Below are 21898 nucleotides of genomic sequence, written 5' to 3' on the forward strand. Positions count from 1 at the left end.
CTATGAATATCAAGGAGTCCTCCAAGAACACGGTCCCAAAGGACTGGATTTAAAAACACACCTGTGTAGTTCCTGTCCACTGGAGTGATAGGAATTGTCTCAAGTGCTTTTTCCAGAAAGTCCAGCAGGCAGGGGCTGATCACCATCTCCTCTGGCAGGGTCTGGAGGGCCACCCAGGCATACAGCTTGGCCGTCTTTACCCCTCCACTGCTCTTACCTTTAGCTGCAAAAACACATGAAAGTTAAAGTCATCTCCACACTCTAACTATACACTGACAGCACTTTCAGAAGTTTGTTTCTTGAACTTTAAATAAACTGGAATCATATTAACAGAGGTTCTTTTAAACTGTCTTTTTGAGTCTCTCCCTCTGTGGGGCGCATCAATATGCATGAACCCGTTTGATCAAAGGGTGCCCTCTAGATCCATGCCGTAAGAAAAAAAAAAAAAGGGATGGAATCGCATGCATTTGATTTGGTCGGTCCATGTGTAGATTTAAGTCATCAGATCGAAGAGGCGTGGCACTCTAGTGTCAGTGATTATGGATGGTAGAAGGGCATGCAATTAAATGAGGGAATGCTCAGTACCTGATGGAATAGGTGGGGGCGGGGGAGGTAGGAGCGAGTTAGTCTTGCTTTGGACAGCATTGGGAGGATTTGGAGGGCCGCTATCTTTCATACCATACAGCTTCGACTCTTTGGAGAGAGTGCGGGGGAGAGAGGATCCACGCGAGGCGTTGGGTGACTCCGTCTTCAGGGTCTTGGAGTTGTAGTGCAACTGCAGGGAAAAATAAAGGAAAAAATAATTATTTAAAGCACAAAAAAAAAAAAAACTTGGCAGTTTGGATGATGTAGAAGAAGCTGACCTTAACGTCCACTCCTGGAATGTAGAAAACTGTAGTCTCCATGTCATTGGATTTGGTCGGCAGAGTGGAGGGACATTTCTTTCCAGCTAGGAGATGGCTGGATGAGGGGTAGTTGGGCTGGAGCTTCTTCTTCTTGGGAGGAGATTCTTGGTCCAGGTTTCGGAGGCTGCGCTCACAACTCCTATAAAACCCAAATTACTTTACTGAATATAGAATGTCTCATTTCTTCTGTCCAGTGAGGATAAACCATCACAGCTGTTCAGGTACTTCTGCTAATATAGAGTCTGATTTAATCTACGCTTAATACTACATTTAGGAGGAAATGTGAGACCAACTTTTAATATGAGTTTGTAGTTCCCAGATTGACAAATGAACTTTTTACTGCACCTCCTCAAAGAAACATCCTCGTGCTCGGGCTGTTGAGTAGTAGGGTGAAGGACGCACTTCCCGCTGTCGATTTCCACACGGACATCCAGCTCAAAGTCGATGTTTCTTTCCGTCGTTGGGCCACTGAAGCTGCGGTTGGCAGGAGTGCTTGGCCAGCGCTCACTGAACAACTGACTCACAGCAGAAAAGCCCGAGGACTTTCTCTGAGACGTTTGGCTGAGAATCAAGGAGGACAGCACCGTTTAGTGAATGCTGAAAATTGAAAAGCTTTTCTTTTTTAGACAAAAAATAAATTAATGGCGCTTTCTTTTCCGAACTGTCATAACAAGTACGCCTGCACTGACAAACGCAATAAGACAACTCACACAGGCCTTCGATAGCTCTGCTGTCTGTCATGCTCGAAGTCTTCCTTGTCCGAGTCTTCCGAGGAGGAAGAGGACAGGTCATCGCGCCTTATGTCGTCATGCTGGAAGGGAAGTGTGGGTGAGAAGACAGCAGGGGTGGCGGGGGCACTGAAAACTGAGTGATGACCGTCGACAACAGATAGGGGATGGAGGTGATGAGGATGGGATGAATCGTCAATGGAGATTGTCGACAGGTCCCCCTCTGACTCCTCAGGGAACTTTAGAAAAGGACAAAAGGTCAGACTCACACAGGAAATGGTTTAATGTCTGTCTAAATTTGTTCCTACGTGGAGACATCGATCCAGGGAATCTGAGAGCTGGACCTGATGTCTTCAGCAGAAATTCGTCCAAAAAAGGAAGCAGTGTTCTGTAGACTGGACCTTATTAATTAGTTTAACTGATCAGTTCTGAAATTTGTCTTTACTGCTCAAATCAAATTTAATCTTTTATGGCTACACGCCCAGAGGCAGAACACTACTGCCTGCAACTGTTCACCCGAGGAGCTCAGAGGTCATGCACTTTCTGTGAGGAGGGATGACAACTTGAAACAAAGGAAGAAGATGAGGATGAGAAGATGACACACCCCGTCTCAAGATGGTGACAACAGAAAAATGCCCAAGAAAGTGTAGAAGTATCCTTATGACAGCCAGGGAAAAAGCCCATTTGTGTAGGAACAAACATAGTGACAGAACCCAAACATAGTGACAGAGGCTGAGCATCAGTTAAATTAGAAATAATCCGTCTGCGACACAAATACTCCTTATAGGACATATTTACAATATAGAGTTTTATATAAATGTGGTATTGATTTATTGAGCAAATCTTGTTCTTTCATCAAAGAGTTAGAGATTTTTTTTTTAATCAATATTAGGATTATTGTTATCACTTTCATCATTAATTATTTTATTGAAAAAAAAAGATTTAATGTACACTCACCAAGAAAATAACAACTGCACAACAGATTCATCACCATTCAGTTACAGCGCTGAGCAAATAAACCCAACAAAAGCTTAAATAACTAACTGAGAGATTAAATAACTCATGTCATCAAAGGAATTTTGATTATGCTATTGACGTATATTTTAAGTGGCTACAGGTTGCTTGGCAACTACATAATAAGGTCACCACTTCATTTTAAGACTTCAATCTCTTGCTTTGGTTAAAATTAAGCAAAAATAAATGATTTTTAAAAAAATCATCTTTCATGATGGATTATGTTACGTTCACACATGCCTGTGACCACCTGTTTAACCCGGATTCCAGCCTTTTTCTAAAATTTCACTTGGACTTGTTAATTGTTAATAAGTAACTAAAACTGTGGGGTAGGGGGAGGGAACTTTCTTGTGGCTTCTGAAGAGAGAGGATTGTCTGAAAAAGGTTTGGGAGCCACAGTTATGAAAGTTGTTTGCAGTTTATGTTTGCAGTCATGAATAATAAGAAAGTTTTCTTATATAGTTATAATTCTCCTCAACACACATGACTGCAGTCTTCACAGTATGAGCCACAAAGTTAATGCTGCTTCAGGGATGTGGGGTTAAAGAGAACTGATTCTTTTCCCCGGGTATTGGCAGAGTTATTATTTGTGATTGTGGCATTTTAAAAGGTAAACTGGTGACTTTATATTAAACGTATTATTTATTTTATCCTTGTGAAGTTTTTGGTATTGTCGGGGGCGATTAAGGACCTGCTGTTGTGACAAACAAAAGCCGACAGACTGTGACTCAGTGGCCACCCATGCATAGTTGTTAGAAATCACTCAATATACTAAGGTTAAAAAAAAGCTGATGGATTATTTTATGCGGCTTCAAGACAGGATGAGTGTGTGTGGGGTGTGAAACTATAATTCATTAAGCAGCAATTCAACTGTAAAGTGTTTTTATTCTGCAAACAATTGATTTTCTGAGAACTTTCTTGGGCTGAGGTCATCTAAATAAAAGCAGGGATAAATTGCTGACTCTCACACTCAGCAGCTAAGGGAATAGTAGATTTTATTATAAATCCAGATGATCCTTATGCACCAGTAATAAACCAAAATCTAACTGTGGACACAAAAGTGTAAGTTATTATGCAAATGAACGCGCTGCTGCAGGTCTACTGCATATAGCCGAAAGTTCCCATCTTATCATCCTGTTTTGATTTTGCATATTCAAAATCCCGTCAGCACTGTCAAGGTAATCACAGAGGAGAAGAGGAAACAGAAGTTTTTGATCAGCGTTGGTTATGTATTTTCATTTTTTAAATTTTATTCTTGGACCATATACCTTGAATATATCTCCTGGACTGACAGGTGAAGACTCCAAAGCCTGATTATTAATCTTTAATTGGACAGAAGAGTTATTTTTAAAACGAGTTCATCCCTCTGTTTCTACTGCAACATACTGTACAAATCAGCTTTTACAGAGATCAGTTATGGTAACAAACAAACAAACATGTAAATGGTGGATGAGATGCAGATGATCGCATATAAAATTGCACAAAACTAAAAAAACATTATATAAAATATTGATTTATTTGGAACTGCTTTAATTAATAAATAAATCAATTAAGAGGTACAATGCAATCTATCAGTGTGCTACAGCATATCTGACACATGAAGAAGGCAGGCTTACCGTGTCCTGGATGTTGAAGGTGACCCGTGGTGCCGGAGAGGACACGTCCACACGGATATCAGGGAAATCTGCATCCACATCTCCGATTCTGGAACTGAAGCCAACATTGTGAGAATCTCATTCTTATTTGATTTTGTTTCAGAACATATGGCAGCCAACACTTCTCAAAGCCCGGCCTGTTATTAGTACGATTCATTTCAAGTCATTGTTGAGCATTTGTTGACCCCTCCAGAGTAAATATTTTTCTCCTGTGAAAGGTCTGTGAACTGCCTGAATATCAATACTACATTAATCCTGAGATAATCTGCATAATTACTATAAACAAATGCAATGAGCACTTCCTCTTCACTACATTCTAATTTGTGAGTCACTCCGTCCCTCTTTGTCAGCAAGATAATGGGAAAATGTTTGAAAAACATAATGGCGGCGGCGGCAGCAGCGATGTGAGACAGAGGTCACACGGTCCTGTTTGTTTACAGTGAAGCTCCCTTAATGGTGTCATTTCTATGATAATCTGACACCAGGGAAGGTGCCTCCTGCTGCCCTCCTTTGTTACCTTTGTCTGTCCATCCTTTTTAGAGGTGGCCGGCCCGCTGCCGCCGAGATGCTTTTGGAGCGGTTGTAGCTTGGTTTGTAGCCAAGACCCCACTTATCCTTTAGAGAGGCCGCCTGGGAAAGAACAAACACAGCTAGAAACGGGTCCATAAAAGGATAAATATGACCAACACTCTAGCATTATTTCATGCTATTTTAAGTTAAGGTGCTGTGGCGAATGCACTTCTACTCGGGGAAGGTAGAGAGACGGGGGATTCACCCTCATGCTGGAGCGACGCAGCTTCTTTCTGACATCTCTCCTGATGTCTTTGACGGCCACAGACTCCAGCTGTTGATAGCGCTGGATCTCTTGGTTGATAGTCCCTTCGCTGGCCCCCAGTTTCCTGCGTTCGTAAGAAGAGGACATGGCTAGTCACTTAGTTGTTGCAACTCTTTAAACAGAACAGTTACAAAAAGCTGGAGTCTTACTTGAGGTCATCGATGACTTTGGCTTGCTCATTCAGTTCTCGGATGTCAACAACCCTTTTTGTGAACTTCCTCCCACGAGCATCAATTATCTGGTTTCCCGTCGCCATCGGCCTTCTGGGGTCAACCGTCTCCTGTCGCACCAAAGCAGGAAACCAAACACACACGGAAACACACAGATGTGGTAAAACTGATTGACAACTGTGACAAACTTTCTGATCAACTGATGGTGCAATTAAGAATCCATCATCCCGATGTCCCCGTGTCTGATTAAAAGGTGCATTTTTGTGATTCAATCATTAGAAGTTTATCTGTAGAATTATCCACACACCAGGAGCCATGTCACAAAACAAGAGACACCACCACCACCACCACAACTCCTAGTGAAAGAAGGAAACAAAGCTTTATTGCCAAAGGGAATTATGGGCCACTAATCTACTTCTTTTCACCCATCATTGAAGCTTAATGAGGAGGGCAGTGGAAGCAAATAACACCGCTCAGAATCTTGGAATCCACAGCCTTCATCTCTTAAGTGCAGGTGCCTGAAATGTGACCTTGTAAGTGATTCAACCAGCCAGGAGAAAAGTTTAACACTGCGGGCGGCTACATACACAAGCCCAGGAGAGGGGTCTTTGGGTTCTGCCACTGCCTGGTAGGCAAGGAGATGCGCAGTTTAAGTAGTCGGCGGGGACAGATACACTCTGAGGCCTGGGGCTGAGGCCCAGGATGTGGTTTACCAGACGCTTCCTTAAGGTCAGCCGAGGGCTGAACTCTGGAGTCTGTAAATAACAGCAGGGACAGGTGAATGGAAAGGTGGAACAACGGACAGCCTGGGTCAGACTTCGCCTTCTGAAGCTTTTTTTAAATGCAAGCCAGGTAGGATTTGTTCAAACGGACTGATGCATTATTAAAGGAATAGTTCAACATTTTAGAAATCCACAAACACTATCCTGTCGACAGCACGATGAGAAGATATCGTAGATCTTACCTGCGACACCACAATGAACAGCAGCTGGTTAGCTTTGTGAAAAGAGAATATAGGCAGTCCTAAAGAACCCAAACTAACACATTTTATCAGTTTGCTTAATCTGTGCAAAAACCAAAGAGAAAAAAACCCAGCAATTTGCTGTTTTACTGAAGGGTTACGTGCCTGAGTGTTTCCTAGCTGGGAGCTGTGGCCTCAATCTTGTGAGGCTGCTGGAAACCAGCAGAAAATCATAACAGCCCCCCAGACAACCCAAACCAATTTGTTTTAGAGGCAGCTTTAGTTATCAACACATTCCCTGTTTCCAGTCTTTGCATCAAACTAAGGTAACAGCTGCTGCTGCAGTCTGTTATCTCATTTACATACACCACAGTGGTACTTATCTTCTCATATTACCAGATGCAAAATAAGAGAATAGATGCATTTCCCTGAATGTTGAACTTCTTCTTCAACCTGTGATACTGACTAGTAGTAAGCTCGACAGCTGAATATCCCCACTTCAGTTTAGAGTTTTTCTTTTCACAACTTTCAACACTGGAAATATTTTTTTTTTAGATATTTCCTGAGAACTTTCTAACTTAAAGGAGACCATCTGATCTGACTGATGTAACAGCTGCTCGTGTCTCGTTAAAGTCAAGCTGTGAAAGAACGACTGAATCCAGCTGTGGCGGAAATACACAATTACTCTTTAGCAATCTTCCGAATTCAAACTAAACTGTAATAAAAACAAACTGAGGGGTATCTGACCATGTGCGTGGTGGGTGACATGGAGTCGGTTTCGTCCTCATCTGAAAGGTCTGCCATGTTCACAGAGTTCAGATCAGCGATGTCGTCTATGTCCTCCTCGCCCGTCAGGGACGTCAGGGTGTTACCCAGAGCGTTGAGGCGCTTGCCGATGTTGGGGTCCATGTGAACGTCGATTCCACACATCTTCCAAAGCACATTGAGAGTCCAGGTACCAGCGCTGCTGCTTTCTGTTTTGGTGAAAAGGAAGCCAGGAGTGAGAGGGAAAACAGTGGATGATGTGGGCAAAATTAATGCAATAAATAATAAAATTTTCCACACAGTCTCAATATCATTGTGCAGCTCTAGGGTGTGATCTATATTTAATAGACCAGAGCATAGTTAAAAGAACTTGCCTGCAGAGGGCTGCCCTGTAGTCCTGGAACACACTTCATATGTACCGTCAGGGACTACACCTGCACACAGGTACATACAAACAAATATCTTTTATGATCTCTATAGAGACACACTGACATAGTCTTCTTCTGCCCACTAGCTCTCAAATCAAATGTGAACGGGCTCACACAGTACACAATTTGTACTTGAAATGGCTTTCTGCAACACTTAGATAAAAACATTTGCATAAACTGTGTCACTCACAGGCATTCATGACGATTTCTCCCCGGACTTCAGGCTTCCAGTCGTCCCAGGAGGTCTCGAAGCCCTCGGCGAAGCGGATGCAGAAATTTTTGAAGTGTCCTTTACTCACCAGGGACTCGGAGGAGCAGGCGGTGATCAGTGTGCTCTCGATGGTCAGGACCAGTGCAGAGCCCGTGTCAAAATCTATGCTGTGATTGGCCTGGTGGAATGGCAGGGAGAAAGGTTACTCTGGCCTCAAGGGACAGAGGAGAAGGGGGGAGAGTACAAGGAAAGACAAACCACCTCCATTTGTTTGGAAAAGGAAGCGCTGGCAACACTTCATTCTGTACAGCCGTCATCAACTTAACTAAATATTAAGAACAATAGCACAACGGCAAATTATTGCACATTAAAGGGGATTTGCTATGCTTATTTCCAGCTTTATACATTTTAGCTTGGACTCTAGATTATACATGATTCACAGTACAAAACAAATAATCCTTTTTACATCTTTCGGGCCTCTGTATAGTCTGTCTCCACACAAGGTGGTTTAACACCCTTTGCACCGCCTCTTTAACGCATCTTTACTCTTATGGCCGAAAAATCACCAACAGAAGGTTTGAATGGCAGGTGAAAGAGTGGAGCCAGAACTGTGTACCTTACCAGGTCAGCATATCAGTTCTCATTAGCATCATAAAGATCCAAAAAGTCTGAAACTTTTTTGTTTGTTATTTTAGCATGTTTAATATTAAAGTCCACCTGAAAATAAGTCAAAAGCTTAACAAGAGAGGTCCACTTTAAAACCTTCAAGGGAACAAGTTTAAGTGCTACTGACATAAATATATCTCTGAGTGAAGTGTTACCAAGCTCTTCAGTACATTTCAAGTTCAAACACAGAAAATCAGTGATTAAAGAAGAAAAAACAAACAAACAAAAACCCACACATCCAAATTACATGAATTTGATTAACCTGACATTAGTCCCAGAATAGCAGTCTGATCATCATCATTAGGAAAATACATATAACTGTATCTGAACTATTTACTAACCCATTTTTAATCAGCTGGATGAAAATAATCAGACCACAATTTTGGGGCAGCTATTACAAGATTCCAGATATAAACCAATGCAAAATACCACATGCATACAAGCGTAGAGAGAGCCCACCATGTGCAACACTGCACCTAACTATATTCTTGATTAGTCTCGCATATAGAAATGTACGTAACTTAAAGGCACTCACATAATCAATACTCAATACCAACAGGCATAACTTTTATGATGAAAACACACCTCAAACACCAGCCCAAGCTTCACTACTTGTTATGCTGCCGTTAGAGAAGCATTTTTTTTAAACCACAAAGCACCTATGATGCAGTATACTGCAGTGTGACAGGTTTTATAGAAGAGCGTCACTCAGTATCAGTCAACACCTCACACCAAGCCATCCCAAGAGATGTAATAAACTTTTGGTTACTTTTCGTGCATTTCTTTGCTGGCCTGCTGATGAGCTGGCCCCAGCTTCAGAGTTTGTGCCCTCCGTAACTGGTTCTTGTCCTCTCTATGGAAATAAGTGTAACATAACTGTCTGTGTCTCAAATCTTTCCAATCCTAGCATGCAAAGTAGAATAAGCATAATTCAAACTATAATGAATGAGTACAGTAAAATATAGGACACCCAATATGCACATGCTGACTTAAAATAACTGTGAGGAAGCCTGTCTGTTGGGACTGTATACAGATTTACAGCGATTATTGAGGAAGCACTGACATCAGATATGATAGGAGTAGCTCAACATTACTGAATGGTTCTTGGTATCAGTCTAACATGCCTGCAGACTGGTTGGTGATGAGCTGGAAATTTCCAAAAGCCAGGGAAAAATGTGGATTCTCTAACCAGTTAGTTAGTGTTTTTGCTGCAAGTTGCTGGCTGCTGCTCGGTGGAATGAGCTGCAAGTACAGCAGACTGCGACCAACTACTAGGCAAGCAGCAGTTAAATATTGTAAATTGTGATACAAACTGGAAATTGCCTTCTAAGTAAAGATAGTGTCTTATGACTGTAACCAACATGTTTCAGCATAAACTACTTTTACTTTGAAGGCAAGCAGTCTGCATTTCCAGTTTACCTACTGCTACACTAGGTGAGCACTTGCAGACATAGGAAATCAATGTCTTCCATGAAAACGACTGCAGATTGTGGCATCTACTCGTGATCAGTGCACTAGTAGATTCATCAGCACATTCAAATTTGGCTGATCTGATATGAGCAGCAGTGATGGAAGCAAGCCATAGAGCCACAAGCAGAACACCTTGTTGGTGATTTTTGTTTTTTATAACTTTTGAAAGTGTGTATTTCAAGTCAGCATATATTAAAACTATTTACAAAACAAAATAAGTGGTGCACTTTATATCCTAAACCTGCTTTCAAAGGATACTTAGAGAACAGACTTTAAACTTTGTACTGCTGCTTAAAAATATATAAGATTATTTATAAGAAAACATTCTAACACTCAAAGGGACTGACCAATGACACTTGGCAGACTCAGTCATAGCATATTACCTGAGATGTGTTGGTAATTGGCAGGCAAATACCCAGGTCATTGACAGTCAGTTGGAGAAAGAGGGTGCTGAATGCCTGGGCGGAGGTCTGTTGAATGCCTGGCAGCTTATCCACCACTTCTTTTGTGGCCACGTGGATGTCCTTGTTGAGGGCCATACGCTGCTCATTCCAGTTGTCATATGCTGCTTTGTAGTTCAGCCAGAAGAGCACAGCTGCAGGAGAGCACAGTGGTGGGATGAATAAACATTAAATAAGATCTCAAATGTCATTTAAGTAATTTATATCAAATTTTGAGACATTAAGGAACCAAAAACTCCAAATACGGATCTAAATAAGGAAAATCAGTTTTTCCCAGAGCATGAATAAATCACACACACTTTATCCACCAGTGTTGGAATTGGCATCAAAGTGTGAAATAATGTTACACAGTATCAAAATATGAAACCTATACTTTATACTGTTGATTCTTCAGTGTTACCCAACAACATTAATAGGACTTTTCTCCAAACAAAATTACTTGAACAGCATCCTAATTTATGCAAACCAGAAAGTCTTTCTCCAGTAATGTCACCTAAATATGTCAGCTACATATCTGAGTCTTATTAAACCAGACTAAGTAAGACCGATGGAGTCATCTTAACAGACAGACATGTTTCTAAAATTTCTACAAAGTGTTTGATGGGTCGGATTATTGAGACACAGTAACAATGAATAATGTATAATGGGAGTTTGAAAAAATGTTAACAGGAGCTGAAGTTCGGCAGTTGCTTCCAGCTGTAGATGTTTTCAGTTTATTACATTAACTGCAACATCAGTTAGTAGCAGCGACTTTTAAACACATGGCAAAAAAGCAAAAACTTAATCGCTTGGAACAAATTATCCCAGACAGATTTGATAAGGATCCAACAACAAATTACACTGTGTACTTTCCTCACACAGTCACAGCTTTTAAGCTGTCACATCCATTTACTACACTTTATTACACGTGTATATATACCGCCCCATAATTTCATAAAGGACATGCCCACTCTAATTACCAAAGTAACTTTAACAATAAAGCTGCCACGTAAAGAAAAGTCTGACTTCAAGGATAACGTATGTTTGCTGTACTGCATTATACATAATGAGGCTTCTGATCCTGGTTCAGTCAAGAAAGCATAAGAAACTTTGAACGTCAGAAAAATCATCACCTTAAAATACAGATTAAATATCATGCAGCCCATGTTTTAAAAGACCTATACACCAAAGACAGAAAAAAAGCAAACCTAACCTCTGTCGAATGCCACGGGCTGAGCGAAAACAACTGGCCTGTTGAGTGTGATGAGAACGGCCTCTTTGTCAGTGGATCCACTGATTTCCTCCTGCAGAGCGTTCCGCAGACCAATCCGAGTTTGGAAGTATGCCACCTGGTGGAAATCTGAGCCAGCTTCTTCATACACCTTTAAAGTGAAAGTGAGAAAAGGAATCAAATAGTCATCTGATACGATAAAGCACGGGACGAACAGGACCTGTTAAGAAGTGAGGTTTCTGTGTCTGTATGTTGAGTAAGACACACTGCTCAAGAAAGTGCAGGATTTCATTTATACCTGGTGCTTGACAATCTGTCCAAGGGCTAGGTTGAGGTCAACTTGACATTTTCCAAAGAGTTTCAGGTAACTGCTGCTGCCTCCAGAGTGAGCCTTGCACTGGATTCTGTTGGACAGCTCGAGCTCAATCAGGCCTGTCTCAAAGCGCACGGCTCGCATGGAGGGAGTGGTTGCTGTCATCTGGATTCCCTGTGAACACGAAGACAACAATAAAATCTCCACAGAGAAACCTTTAACTGGTTTCATCCCTTCAAAACAACACAAAGCTTCTCCCAAAGAGAATAATTTTGCATTTCTGAAACCAACCGAACATCACATACCTTGAACCTGAGGCTGAGAGAATAAAGCAGGATTTTGGGCTTGTCTGCATCTGTTGAGGTGTCATGCTCATTCCAGAGTGGGATGGGTTGTTCTCCTCCTGTCAGAACAGAACAAACACACCTTACAGGTCACTTCAGGTCACACACAAGCTGGATAAAACATAGCTACAGTGTGGCAATGTGGACGGTGGGCAGATGTCCAAGTATTAATCTGCTGTAGTGTTCAATTGCAGCTTTTCCTCCTTAATGTGCCTCCATCGTTATTCTTTTCTCTAAAATGGCAAAAAACTACCACTACTCTCTCTGTTGGGCAATTATATCAATCAAGCCTGGTGAGCTTAACAAATTACTATCAATAATGTTGTGGAAATAAACAAGGGTGGATTTGTAGCAGTGCATCGGGCATTGATATTTGAGGGAAAACGATTTTTTTAGCAACTGAAGCAGCAGCTGCAGGATACAGAATGCTGTGGGGAAAAGCCAGATGTCTGAGATTAGATTAACTTTATTGATCCAAGAGGAAAGCTCGGCTGCTGCAGCAGCACATAAAGGATACAGTACTGGAACGTGATTCTGTTAAGTCTGTAAAAATGTTAAAAAATAATAATTAGAATAAGAATTTTAAAAAACAGAAGGTTTAGGTTACAGTACCTGACACTTTCTGAATGACCTCGTTCACTTCCTTCATGAAAACCTTTTGCAGAAAGACCAGGTGGTTGAGCAGGTCTGTGGTCAGGTTGTGCTCAAAAGAGCCAATCTGTGCATGAGAGAGGACAGCGAACACAAAGATCAGTTAGTTATTAAAAATAACAAAACTTTAAAGATTTAAAATGCAGATTGTGAATCAACAGGCCTTTAGGTGAAGCACCTGCTGCTATAGCTTTTTACCTCAGCTACACATCGCAGGTAGTTGCCCTGCAGGTAGTTTCCTTGTTTTGCTGGGAAGTCGTCTTGCACCCAGCCCTGGTCTGAGTGACTATCGTGATCCTCCATGATGTACTCTCCCGACATTGTAACCGGCGGCAGCGTGAGGCTGGCTGATGGCGACATAGTGTGCTGGGACATGTCCACCGGGGACACTTTTGACTGAAAGCAAAGTTTGTGGTTCGGCAACTCAAACGTGAAACTGGTTTGTGCTCCTAAAGACAAGATGGTGAGAGAAGGAATATCATGACTCATTAACCTCAGCAAATTGGTACAAAAGGCTGGGAGGAAAACAATTATTTTAAATAAATATCATTGCAGAAGGTAGTATCAGATATATTTTCACACACCCGTCATGCCGTGGCTCTTCATGCGGCCCATCTTGTACTCTGCTTTCAGTGATGGGAGCAGGGCTGCGCCAATGGTGATGCCATCCATCATGGCGCTAAACTTGAGGACAATGGGCTTCTTCTCCAGGCCTTCGGGAAGCTGAGGGAACTCGTTGGCCTCAACGGGGGTCTGGTTGATGCTGGATGCTTTGTCAGAGGGTTGTGGGGTGGGGGTGTCCTCCCTATTAGGAGGTTGGCTGTTAAAAAACATAAAAACAATTACTCATGAGGTCAGGATTGCATGACTTTCTACTTTAGCCACAACTTTGGCTTTTAAAGTATTACATAGCCTTAATCCCACTTCGATCCATCAACTTCTTTACCGCCTTTTAAATCCATTCTTTTACTCCGAGGCGTTAATGAATGTTTGATATGTGTTTATAAATGCCGCCTTGTTCCCCAATGGCGTGTTTGATTCTTTTTTATAATCTCCTCTTGTTAATATTTCTGTGTTTCTTTCAGATGATTTAATTACTTCCATAGGATGAGACTTTGTTCTAAAGTGCTATATTGATAAAGTTTATGTTTATTACTGTGTGTGTTGTATCGTCAGGAGGGTGGCTGGCTGCGTGGGTTTCCTCCCACAGTCAGAAACGTCCATGTTAATTTAAACTGATGATTCTAAATTGGCTGCCAGTGTGTGGGTAGATAAAGTGCTTAAGTAGAAAGTAAAGTGTTTTATAAATGTGTGTGGAAATCACTCTGATTGGTCAGTGAGAGTAGAAAAGTGCTACATAGTTACATGTTCAAGTGATGATGTAATATGTTAATGTCTGGACGGGATTTGGGAAGCAGTGCCTCCGATTTTTCCAACCCAGCGTTATGAGGTAAACTGCGTTGAAGGAAGCTACACTCGGAAAAGTCGCTGCTCAGTTATGTGTGTGTTATTATTCAGAACTCTGCAGATACTGACTTCCATTCCAGCGAAAATCAAATTATAGACAAGTTCTTTAATACCCAAAGCACACCTACAACTCTATAAATATATTAACATAATTCAGCATATTACCATGGAAACAGACCACACGCAGGTTTTAAAGGCAGGCGACAGTGTGGACCTGCTGTAGTAACGTGTCAGTTTAGTAGACATTAAGAACTGAATGAGTAAACATTACAATTCAGAGACAGCACGTGTTGGATGGTGGATTCATTTATGGTTTCAAGTTGAGCACATTTTGAAACTGATTACTTTGAAGTGGGGGAAAAAAGCTGAGAGAAAGGCTGAATAGGTGAAGCAGACGTACGCATTAGAAGGCTGGCGGATGAGGTCGGAGATCTGCTTGGAGAGCTGATGGGAGCTGCGGACCATCATGCTGTGCAGCGTAGCTGGGTGTTGGGGAATGTTGATCAGGATGGCCCCCACTTTGAAGACAGCAGCGTTGTTGGTCTTCAGGCCCCGCTGGGCACTGTACAAGGCCTGAGACTTGGCGATGTTGCATTTGACCACCGTTCTGTAAACACAGAGGAAACCGGAATAAGCAGCGGGACAAAAAAAGATGCAATCATAGAGAAGACGTGGACGCATGAATGAAGGTGGGGTTAGACACCAAACAGTGAAACACCATGCAGATTCAGGACTGCAATTATTTGTGTGTGCGTCTTTGTTTTTTGTTTTTTTAGGGACATAATGAGCGGTTATGGTAGTGACGCTATGAATGAATAACAAAGAATGCATGGTCTGCAAGCCTGGCTGGCTCAGCTAACGGAAAATGATATCGCGTGGACTAAATATGAATACACTGCAGTGTTTTATCAGACTGATGACATTAGAAGAGAACATGAATGCTGTAAACAAATACAAGAAAGCTGAATAGATAATGAGACACCATTTTTTGGCTTCAGTGCCTCCAGGTTTTCTGCTTCTCACTGGCACAACGAGATACTGCACTGACTCACTTTTATTTTTCTGACATCTTATAGAAAAAAGTGACATGAGAAAGAAATCGAATGATTTTATGTTTTGGGGAAGAAAAAAAAGTCAGCAACAACAATCCACAGGTCTTTAGCCAGTGGCAGTTGCTCCATTTACACAAACTTCATGGGGACAGAGCTGTGTAAATGCTCACTGAAAACAGATGTGGTAAACAGGTGACTGAAACAAATGATGGATGTACATTTAAGGAAGTAATGCTTTTGGTTTAATGAGTCCCCTAAAAGGCAGCATAAACATACAGAAACTCTTGTTTAGCAGTGCTGGTGGGAGATGTTGGGAAATCCTCCAGTCTAGGCAAGTAGTTGGAAGAGAAAGCAAATTAAAAAAAAAAAAAGAAGAAGAAGAAGAAAGTGTAAAATACTTTGAGAAACTTGAAGGTCAGAACAATTTTTCACATTAAATGTACTGTTAAAATGTTTTAGAAGTTCAGGCTTTATTTACGATAAGGCTCTGGATTAACAAAGCAGTTAAAACACAAAGATGAGCTCAGGCAGCTCAGAGAACCACAGTTGAACATATTCTTAATTAATCTGCATCTAGAAGGCAACACTAAAACAACTTCTGACAACCCACTGGTATGTCAGACACCATCGTTTTGTTTTACTTCTGCACTGGGACCTGCTGTCTTTGCACACTGTTTTTACTTGAGTCAAAAGGACAAGAGCCAAAATAAGCAATCACAGTAACAACTCGAGAATGCTACTGTCTTGGCCACATAAATCTAAAAACAGGCAGAGTGTGCAGGTACATTATGGAAACAGTATTAGGGCTCAGTTTTCTTTTCACAGTGGGAGGATTTCTTAAGTAAGCCATGTATTTATGTAATAAACTGAATCAAAACTGTGGAGACACACTGGCCTGTCTAAAAGCATAAATACAAGGCTTGCAACCTGATTAGGTTGGCTACCTTTTGAGGAAATTGCTTGCAGTAAAAAGAAAACATAATAAAATTACCTGGCTGGATAGGAGCCTGTAAATAGTTCTCACTGAGCACTAACACAACCATGTTTTAGTGGGCTTTTAAAGGTGTTTATGGAGTTTACACTTAAACACTCAATCAACTTTTTTTGATAAGAGTAAACTACATTTTGCAAAAGTTGTTTACTTTACAAAATTGTGATTAAGAAATAAAAAAAGACACTTTTTTAAAGAAAACATTCAAACTAATAGAAAAGAAAAACACTACCACCTGCTGAATTATTAAAAAAGAAAGAAAAACATTACAATGAGAGAGAGGGAGGATCAATACAGTTAAGATTAGACGGGAACAAAGCGCTTCGATTAAAATGCTTTGTTTCTTTTTAAATAGCTGCTAAAATATTTAATCGACAGGCTGAACAGAAGGAGAGTTTGCACGTACTGAATGTCAGGAGTTATCCCCTCCAGCAGAACGATGTTTACCCCTCCTATGTGAGCCGATGCGCACGTCTCTGTCATTTTCTGGTGCAGAATATCTGCAGGCACAACGACACCAAAAAAGAGATCAGATCAAACAAAACAAACTTCTACTGACCAGGAACTTCCCTTTTTTTGCACACCTGCATCGATCTACTTTGGGACTTTCCAAAGTTTCATATCGGATCTTTCCTACCATAAAAAAAGATGGAAAAATCATTATCTCTGTCAATATCCCTGCCTAACCTTTCATCTTCTCCTTCAGGGTGAAACTTCCATGTATCTTCTTCAGTTCTGCTTCCATGGTCAGCCCGCCGATGTCTGCCTCCAGGTGTGTGCGGTTCACCATGCCAATGCCGAACACGATGAGCGTGACGTGCTGAGGCTCGGAGCTCACAAGGCTGCGTCGCCTTCCACCTGCACCGGGAGGCTTGCTGGGCGTGTTGGGATCCTGCTGCTCATTCTCAAATATCACTTTACAGAACGGCTCCGAGGTGTGACGTCCTGTCTCTGTGGATATGAATGATTGGAGGGGATTTAGATTTACACGTTACATTAAAAACTGTTTCTGTACTTTCATTTATAAAAACGGTGATGACAGATGCACCACTTTTTTTTTTTTTTTAAATGGCAAAGTTTATCCTCCCACTCCTGAGGAATGGTCACAACGTCATAGCCTCCTCTGTTACAGCAGCAAAATATTCTAGTAGCATGAACTGAAATAGGTGTGTCACAAACAGGAGAAATTAATGAAAAGGTGTTTATAAAACAGTGATCATGAAGGAAGTCAGATTTGCAGAGCATAGTGTGCAGATTATAAGACAGTAACAACTTCTAAAAATAAAGTCTGCAACAAATGTACGAAAAGGTACGAGTGAAGAGTAAAGCGGAATGAAAAAGGCACAGTTAAGCTAAACAACTGAAATGTGGAATTGGATGCGTGCTGGAAGCTTTTCTCCACCTGAAAGGCAGTTCTCGGGGGAGCTTTTCTCCAGGATGCCAGTGGGATCGGAGATGAGGGAGTAGAAGTTGAGCAGCTTGTACATGTTCTGCCAACATTCTGCTGATGGCTCGCTCTGCTCTGACACCGTGATGGAGTCCGAGTCATCCATCTGGATCGCCATGTGGTCGGCCACGTCACGAGACCCTTTCCGTGACACCTGAGGGCATTACGCAATATTCCACATTATGAAACAGAAAGTAGACGTGCCACAATATGCATCATGGGGCTGAAGGGTAAATAAACAGGCCTGCTGACTCATTCCTTATTTTATTACCCCGTTGTTTACTCTGACAGTATAGTTATGATGCAGTAAGCTGTCACGACAGAGCCACTTAATGGAAGCTAAAAACAGACACTTGTGAAATGAACTTTGGTATACAGGGAGGTGACTCAGTTATTTCAGGAGAGTTTCCTAAGAGTGGAAAATACTTCAAATGTATCATGGGCCTCTCTCATACATCATTTACTTTAATAAAAATCTCATTTAGAAAGTGCTTAGCGCCTCAAACTTCAAAGCTCATATTCGAACTTCTGAAACAACAGAACTTTCACCAAGTCAAACATGTTTGCGAGAAGATTTCTAAAGTTGAAAACTCAGAGCCGAGCAACAAAATATTTCTTACTGAAACATCACAGATGTGTTTAAGATACTACTGTCTGTTCTGAGAAATTCTTATAATCTACTGGCTCCCTCTAGGGTTTGTGTGGAGGAAATGTCAGCTGCTGAATGAATTTAGTGATTCTACTAAAAGGTCTGGACAGGTGTGCCTCACAAAACCGTTGAACAGGCACAAAGGAACTACAAGACTTTGGAAGTTTCCGTTTGAGCTCATACTCCTATCAAATCTGATCAGAGCCATTTACAGTTAAGTCTTTATTACGTTTGGCTCCTCAAAATACACATTACTTTCTATCCATGGTGCTATTTTCCCATCTTGTTCTGTCATTATCATCGTTACCTTGGAGGTGCGTCTTTCCGAGCGTCCGAGGGAGCTGCGTCCTCTCGGCTCCCTTCTTCCCAGCGTGTCCATGCCTGATGGAGGTCCGTTTGGAGGTAAACCACCAGCATTTGCACCTCCCCCTCCTGATCCTCCCCCTCCACCCACTCCTCTCTTGCTCTTTAGAGTTTGGGTTCCACTGCGGCCCGCCCCATTCAGGCTTCCACGGGAGCTGCGGCTGAAGTCCGATGACCTGAAGTAGCGATACGGCCGGGCCTTGAAGGTGGGTGTCGGGGAGGCCGAGCCGGCGGTGTAGCGGCTCAGCTTGATGTCAGTCTGCGTGGCCTTGATATCATCGATCATGGTGCTGAACTGATGGATGAGGCGCACCAGGGCCATGTCGACGCGCTGGCTGATGGCCTGGCAGGCTGTAGTGAAGTCACAGTGGAATGTATTGTAGTGGCGGCGGTTGAGGTCGTGGAAGGAGAGCGGGGCTGCGGTGGGGCCCTGAGGAGCGCTGGTTGACTTCTCCATCACCACGGCATTCACACTGAAAGTCTCAATCAGCAACGCTGGCTTGAACTCAAGGGGAGGCAGGTTCACCATGCCTTGCCTTAATATAGAAGGAGCAAAAAGTGTTAGCAGATAATTTCATTAAGAGAAGAAACCAAGGAAAAGGCTTAAAAAGCCAAGAAGCAGGGATGGGTAATGCAACACGGGCCTGCCGTGTTTTAGGACAGTTTTACCTCCTGGATCGCTTGTTTTTGCGCTCCTTGGTGGTATCAGAGTCGGCAATGTCTGCTCTGAGGCACTCGAGGTTGCCGGAAAAAGACAGGTGCTCTCCAAAATACATCTTATAGCTAAGCGGAGTGGTATCTTGGGCCTGGATGCCTGTGTAGCTCAGTAAAGGCTTGAAAACAACCTGAGGGGATGAAAACAGACGATCAAGGCACAGAAAAGAAGATATTTTTGTAGAGGCTTAACTAAAAGCTTTCTATCCGTCTGACATCTGCGTATGAAATTAAAATAAAACGGTGAAATAAGGAAATGGAAAGCCCAATGAATGCCGAGCGGTATGAGACAGGTGACATTTATATTAACACAGAATGATTCCTTATCAACAGACCTGCTGGATATTCAGCTTTTTCTAACTCGATAAACAAATCGGACTAATTGCAAATCAGTGTGAATTAAGCCTGCATTAGCTTTTATCTGCTTCAATGGCATCAACATAAAAAAAACCTAATTTAAAAACCAATTTCTGAACCAGTTCTAAAACTTATCAGTGAGCAGCAGATATCACACAAACTACCTGACTAATTAATGTCTAATTACAAAGTGTAAAAACAGATTTAGAGACAAACCTGAGCATCAGCCAGCTGAACAGCAGCTGGACACTGGTTCCCCTCTTCAATGTCGGCCATGTCGTCCTGGCTCGTGCTGTGCTGGGAATGCTGCGAGTGGGTCCCGTCGAGGGTGTTCTGGTCACTGGACAGCACTGTGTTGAAGTCTGAGGCCGAAGGGATGGTGGGCAGGTTACACGTCCCACCTGAGGGTGTTTAACACAGGTTTAGGATCCACGTGGTGTAAGAAAAGGCAGCACACGTACAAGCAGCAGTGAGAGAGCAGAGCACTTTACCACTCCAGCTCCTCATAAAAAACATGTTGGAATGAATTACACAGACAGCAAGAGGGAACGTTAAGGGGAACTTTACAGCCATTTAATGCACAATTTGCAACTGTAAACAGCCACATCACACTTACTTAATTTGTTTGTGAGAAACTGCTGCAGCTAATTTGCTGTGCTGTCATTGGCTCACACTCGGGTGACTACATAACGACGAACTTAATCATCTTTGGCACAAATCCGATCATTACACACTTACAAATGTATCCACAATTGCGAAGGTAACAAATGTTTTTCAGTCATTTGCATGGCTGATTCCAAGTAATAAACTGGTGTTAAGAGAGAATGAAACAAAATGCAGGGTGCCGCAGTTTGTAGCTTAGAAGATGAGTGGGAGTACAGGCTAACAGAGCGAGGGATAGAGTGGTGTTGTGAGGAATAAGAGAAATTTCAGGTCACTAAACTGAGAGTGTGTTGAGCAGGAAAGCACCAGTGAGGAAACAACATGAGCTTTTCTTACACAGCTTCAAGCTGAGAGAGGCTAACAGGCTACCACATGACTTGAGGTGTATAGATTTCAAGACTCACAAAACAAAAAGGAGTCCTAGTACCACATAAAATTTGATCTTTGCAATGTGAAGGTTTTGAAAATACCTGAAATGGCACCAGTGCTACAGCTAAAAAGAGAAGACACACTGGAGGCAAAGCGTCTGTCTGTATCTTATATATAACTGTTATACGGGTTCATCTTGGCACACCTGGATTACAGCTCCGTATCTACCTGAACAGAGGCATCGTTACATCCTTCCTCAGTCAGAATCTTTACGCCGGCTCCTACTACGTTGTAAATGTAATTCTAAATGCTTTTAAGCCCATCCAAGGACGCTTTCTTAGTCGCATCACTGACATTTCAGTCCTACATGTGTTCTGCACTTTTAGACAACCATGAATTCACACTGACCAAGTGGATGTTGCGTGCCCAGGCAGCATTTTAATCGAAACCACACAGAGCATTTCCAGTAGTGACAACACAACTGACTTGGACTATCTGTTGTGTGCTACATGTAAGAAAAGGCAACAGGGGCCCCGACTTGTTTTTCTGACACGATCCAGAATTCACGTGTGAGAACAGTTTGAGAGGCTTATAAGAACAAGACTAAACACAAGAAGAGACTAGCACCACAATGGGAGTTTGACAAATAGATCATATGTTGATTGTTTAATTTAAGACTAAAAGAAAATTAAATGAATGAGAGGTAAAACTTGAGGGGGTAGGGACAAATAAGTAAATACTTCTGCCTACTCCTTTTCAAACAAATAATGAAATGATATTTTATAATGATTGCGAAGACACATGTTTGAAATGTTTGAAATAAAAATGAACTGAACTGAACTGAACTGAAGTAACTGCTGGTAGCGTTAAGTTGATGATGCAGAGCTATACTAGTCCCAGTGTTGAGGAAAACTCATTTAAGTGGCTACAAATGAAAAGGCCTAATGAGGACTGACATCTGTGGTGGTGGGAAATATACCAGAGCCTGAAATGTCCACTAGTGATCAACTGTCAGCTGCAGAGAGAAAGGTGATGAGTG

At 42.0% G+C, this 21898-nt stretch overlaps 1 protein-coding gene across 8 annotated transcripts in view; it reads right to left on the bottom strand.

The window, feature by feature from the left end:
* kiaa1109 (KIAA1109 ortholog) overlaps positions 1–21898 on the bottom strand; it is a 74740-nt gene that overhangs the window by 16482 nt on the left and 36360 nt on the right. For 2 of the 8 annotated variants that reach the window (XM_039603697.1, XM_031732031.2), the window contains exons 46-74: positions 20044–20228; positions 19426–19601; positions 18701–19292; positions 17700–17898; positions 16985–17248; positions 16704–16797; positions 14655–14861; positions 13372–13607; positions 12986–13236; positions 12749–12854; positions 12098–12195; positions 11778–11966; positions 11462–11630; positions 10192–10403; positions 9108–9191; positions 7652–7850; positions 7408–7467; positions 7016–7242; positions 5895–6062; positions 5287–5417; positions 5078–5201; positions 4820–4932; positions 4264–4357; positions 3916–3969; positions 1616–1872; positions 1251–1466; positions 864–1044; positions 586–775; positions 62–223 (exon numbers count right to left, since the gene is read on the bottom strand). In XM_039603697.1, coding sequence (XP_039459631.1) covers positions 62–223; positions 586–775; positions 864–1044; positions 1251–1466; positions 1616–1872; positions 3916–3969; positions 4264–4357; positions 4820–4932; positions 5078–5201; positions 5287–5417; positions 5895–6062; positions 7016–7242; positions 7408–7467; positions 7652–7850; positions 9108–9191; positions 10192–10403; positions 11462–11630; positions 11778–11966; positions 12098–12195; positions 12749–12854; positions 12986–13236; positions 13372–13607; positions 14655–14861; positions 16704–16797; positions 16985–17248; positions 17700–17898; positions 18701–19292; positions 19426–19601; positions 20044–20228 — 5238 coding nt within the window. The remainder of the gene's footprint in view (positions 1–61; positions 224–585; positions 776–863; positions 1045–1250; positions 1467–1615; positions 1873–3915; positions 3970–4263; positions 4358–4819; positions 4933–5077; positions 5202–5286; positions 5418–5894; positions 6063–7015; positions 7243–7407; positions 7468–7651; positions 7851–9107; positions 9192–10191; positions 10404–11461; positions 11631–11777; positions 11967–12097; positions 12196–12748; positions 12855–12985; positions 13237–13371; positions 13608–14654; positions 14862–16703; positions 16798–16984; positions 17249–17699; positions 17899–18700; positions 19293–19425; positions 19602–20043; positions 20229–21898) is intronic. The other 6 variants (XM_039603700.1, XM_039603699.1, XM_039603701.1 and 3 more) reach the window with 6 other exon arrangements.

This window comes from Oreochromis aureus, linkage group 19, assembly GCF_013358895.1.
Source record: "Oreochromis aureus strain Israel breed Guangdong linkage group 19, ZZ_aureus, whole genome shotgun sequence".
In the NCBI taxonomy this organism is placed as follows: domain Eukaryota; kingdom Metazoa; phylum Chordata; class Actinopteri; order Cichliformes; family Cichlidae; genus Oreochromis; species Oreochromis aureus.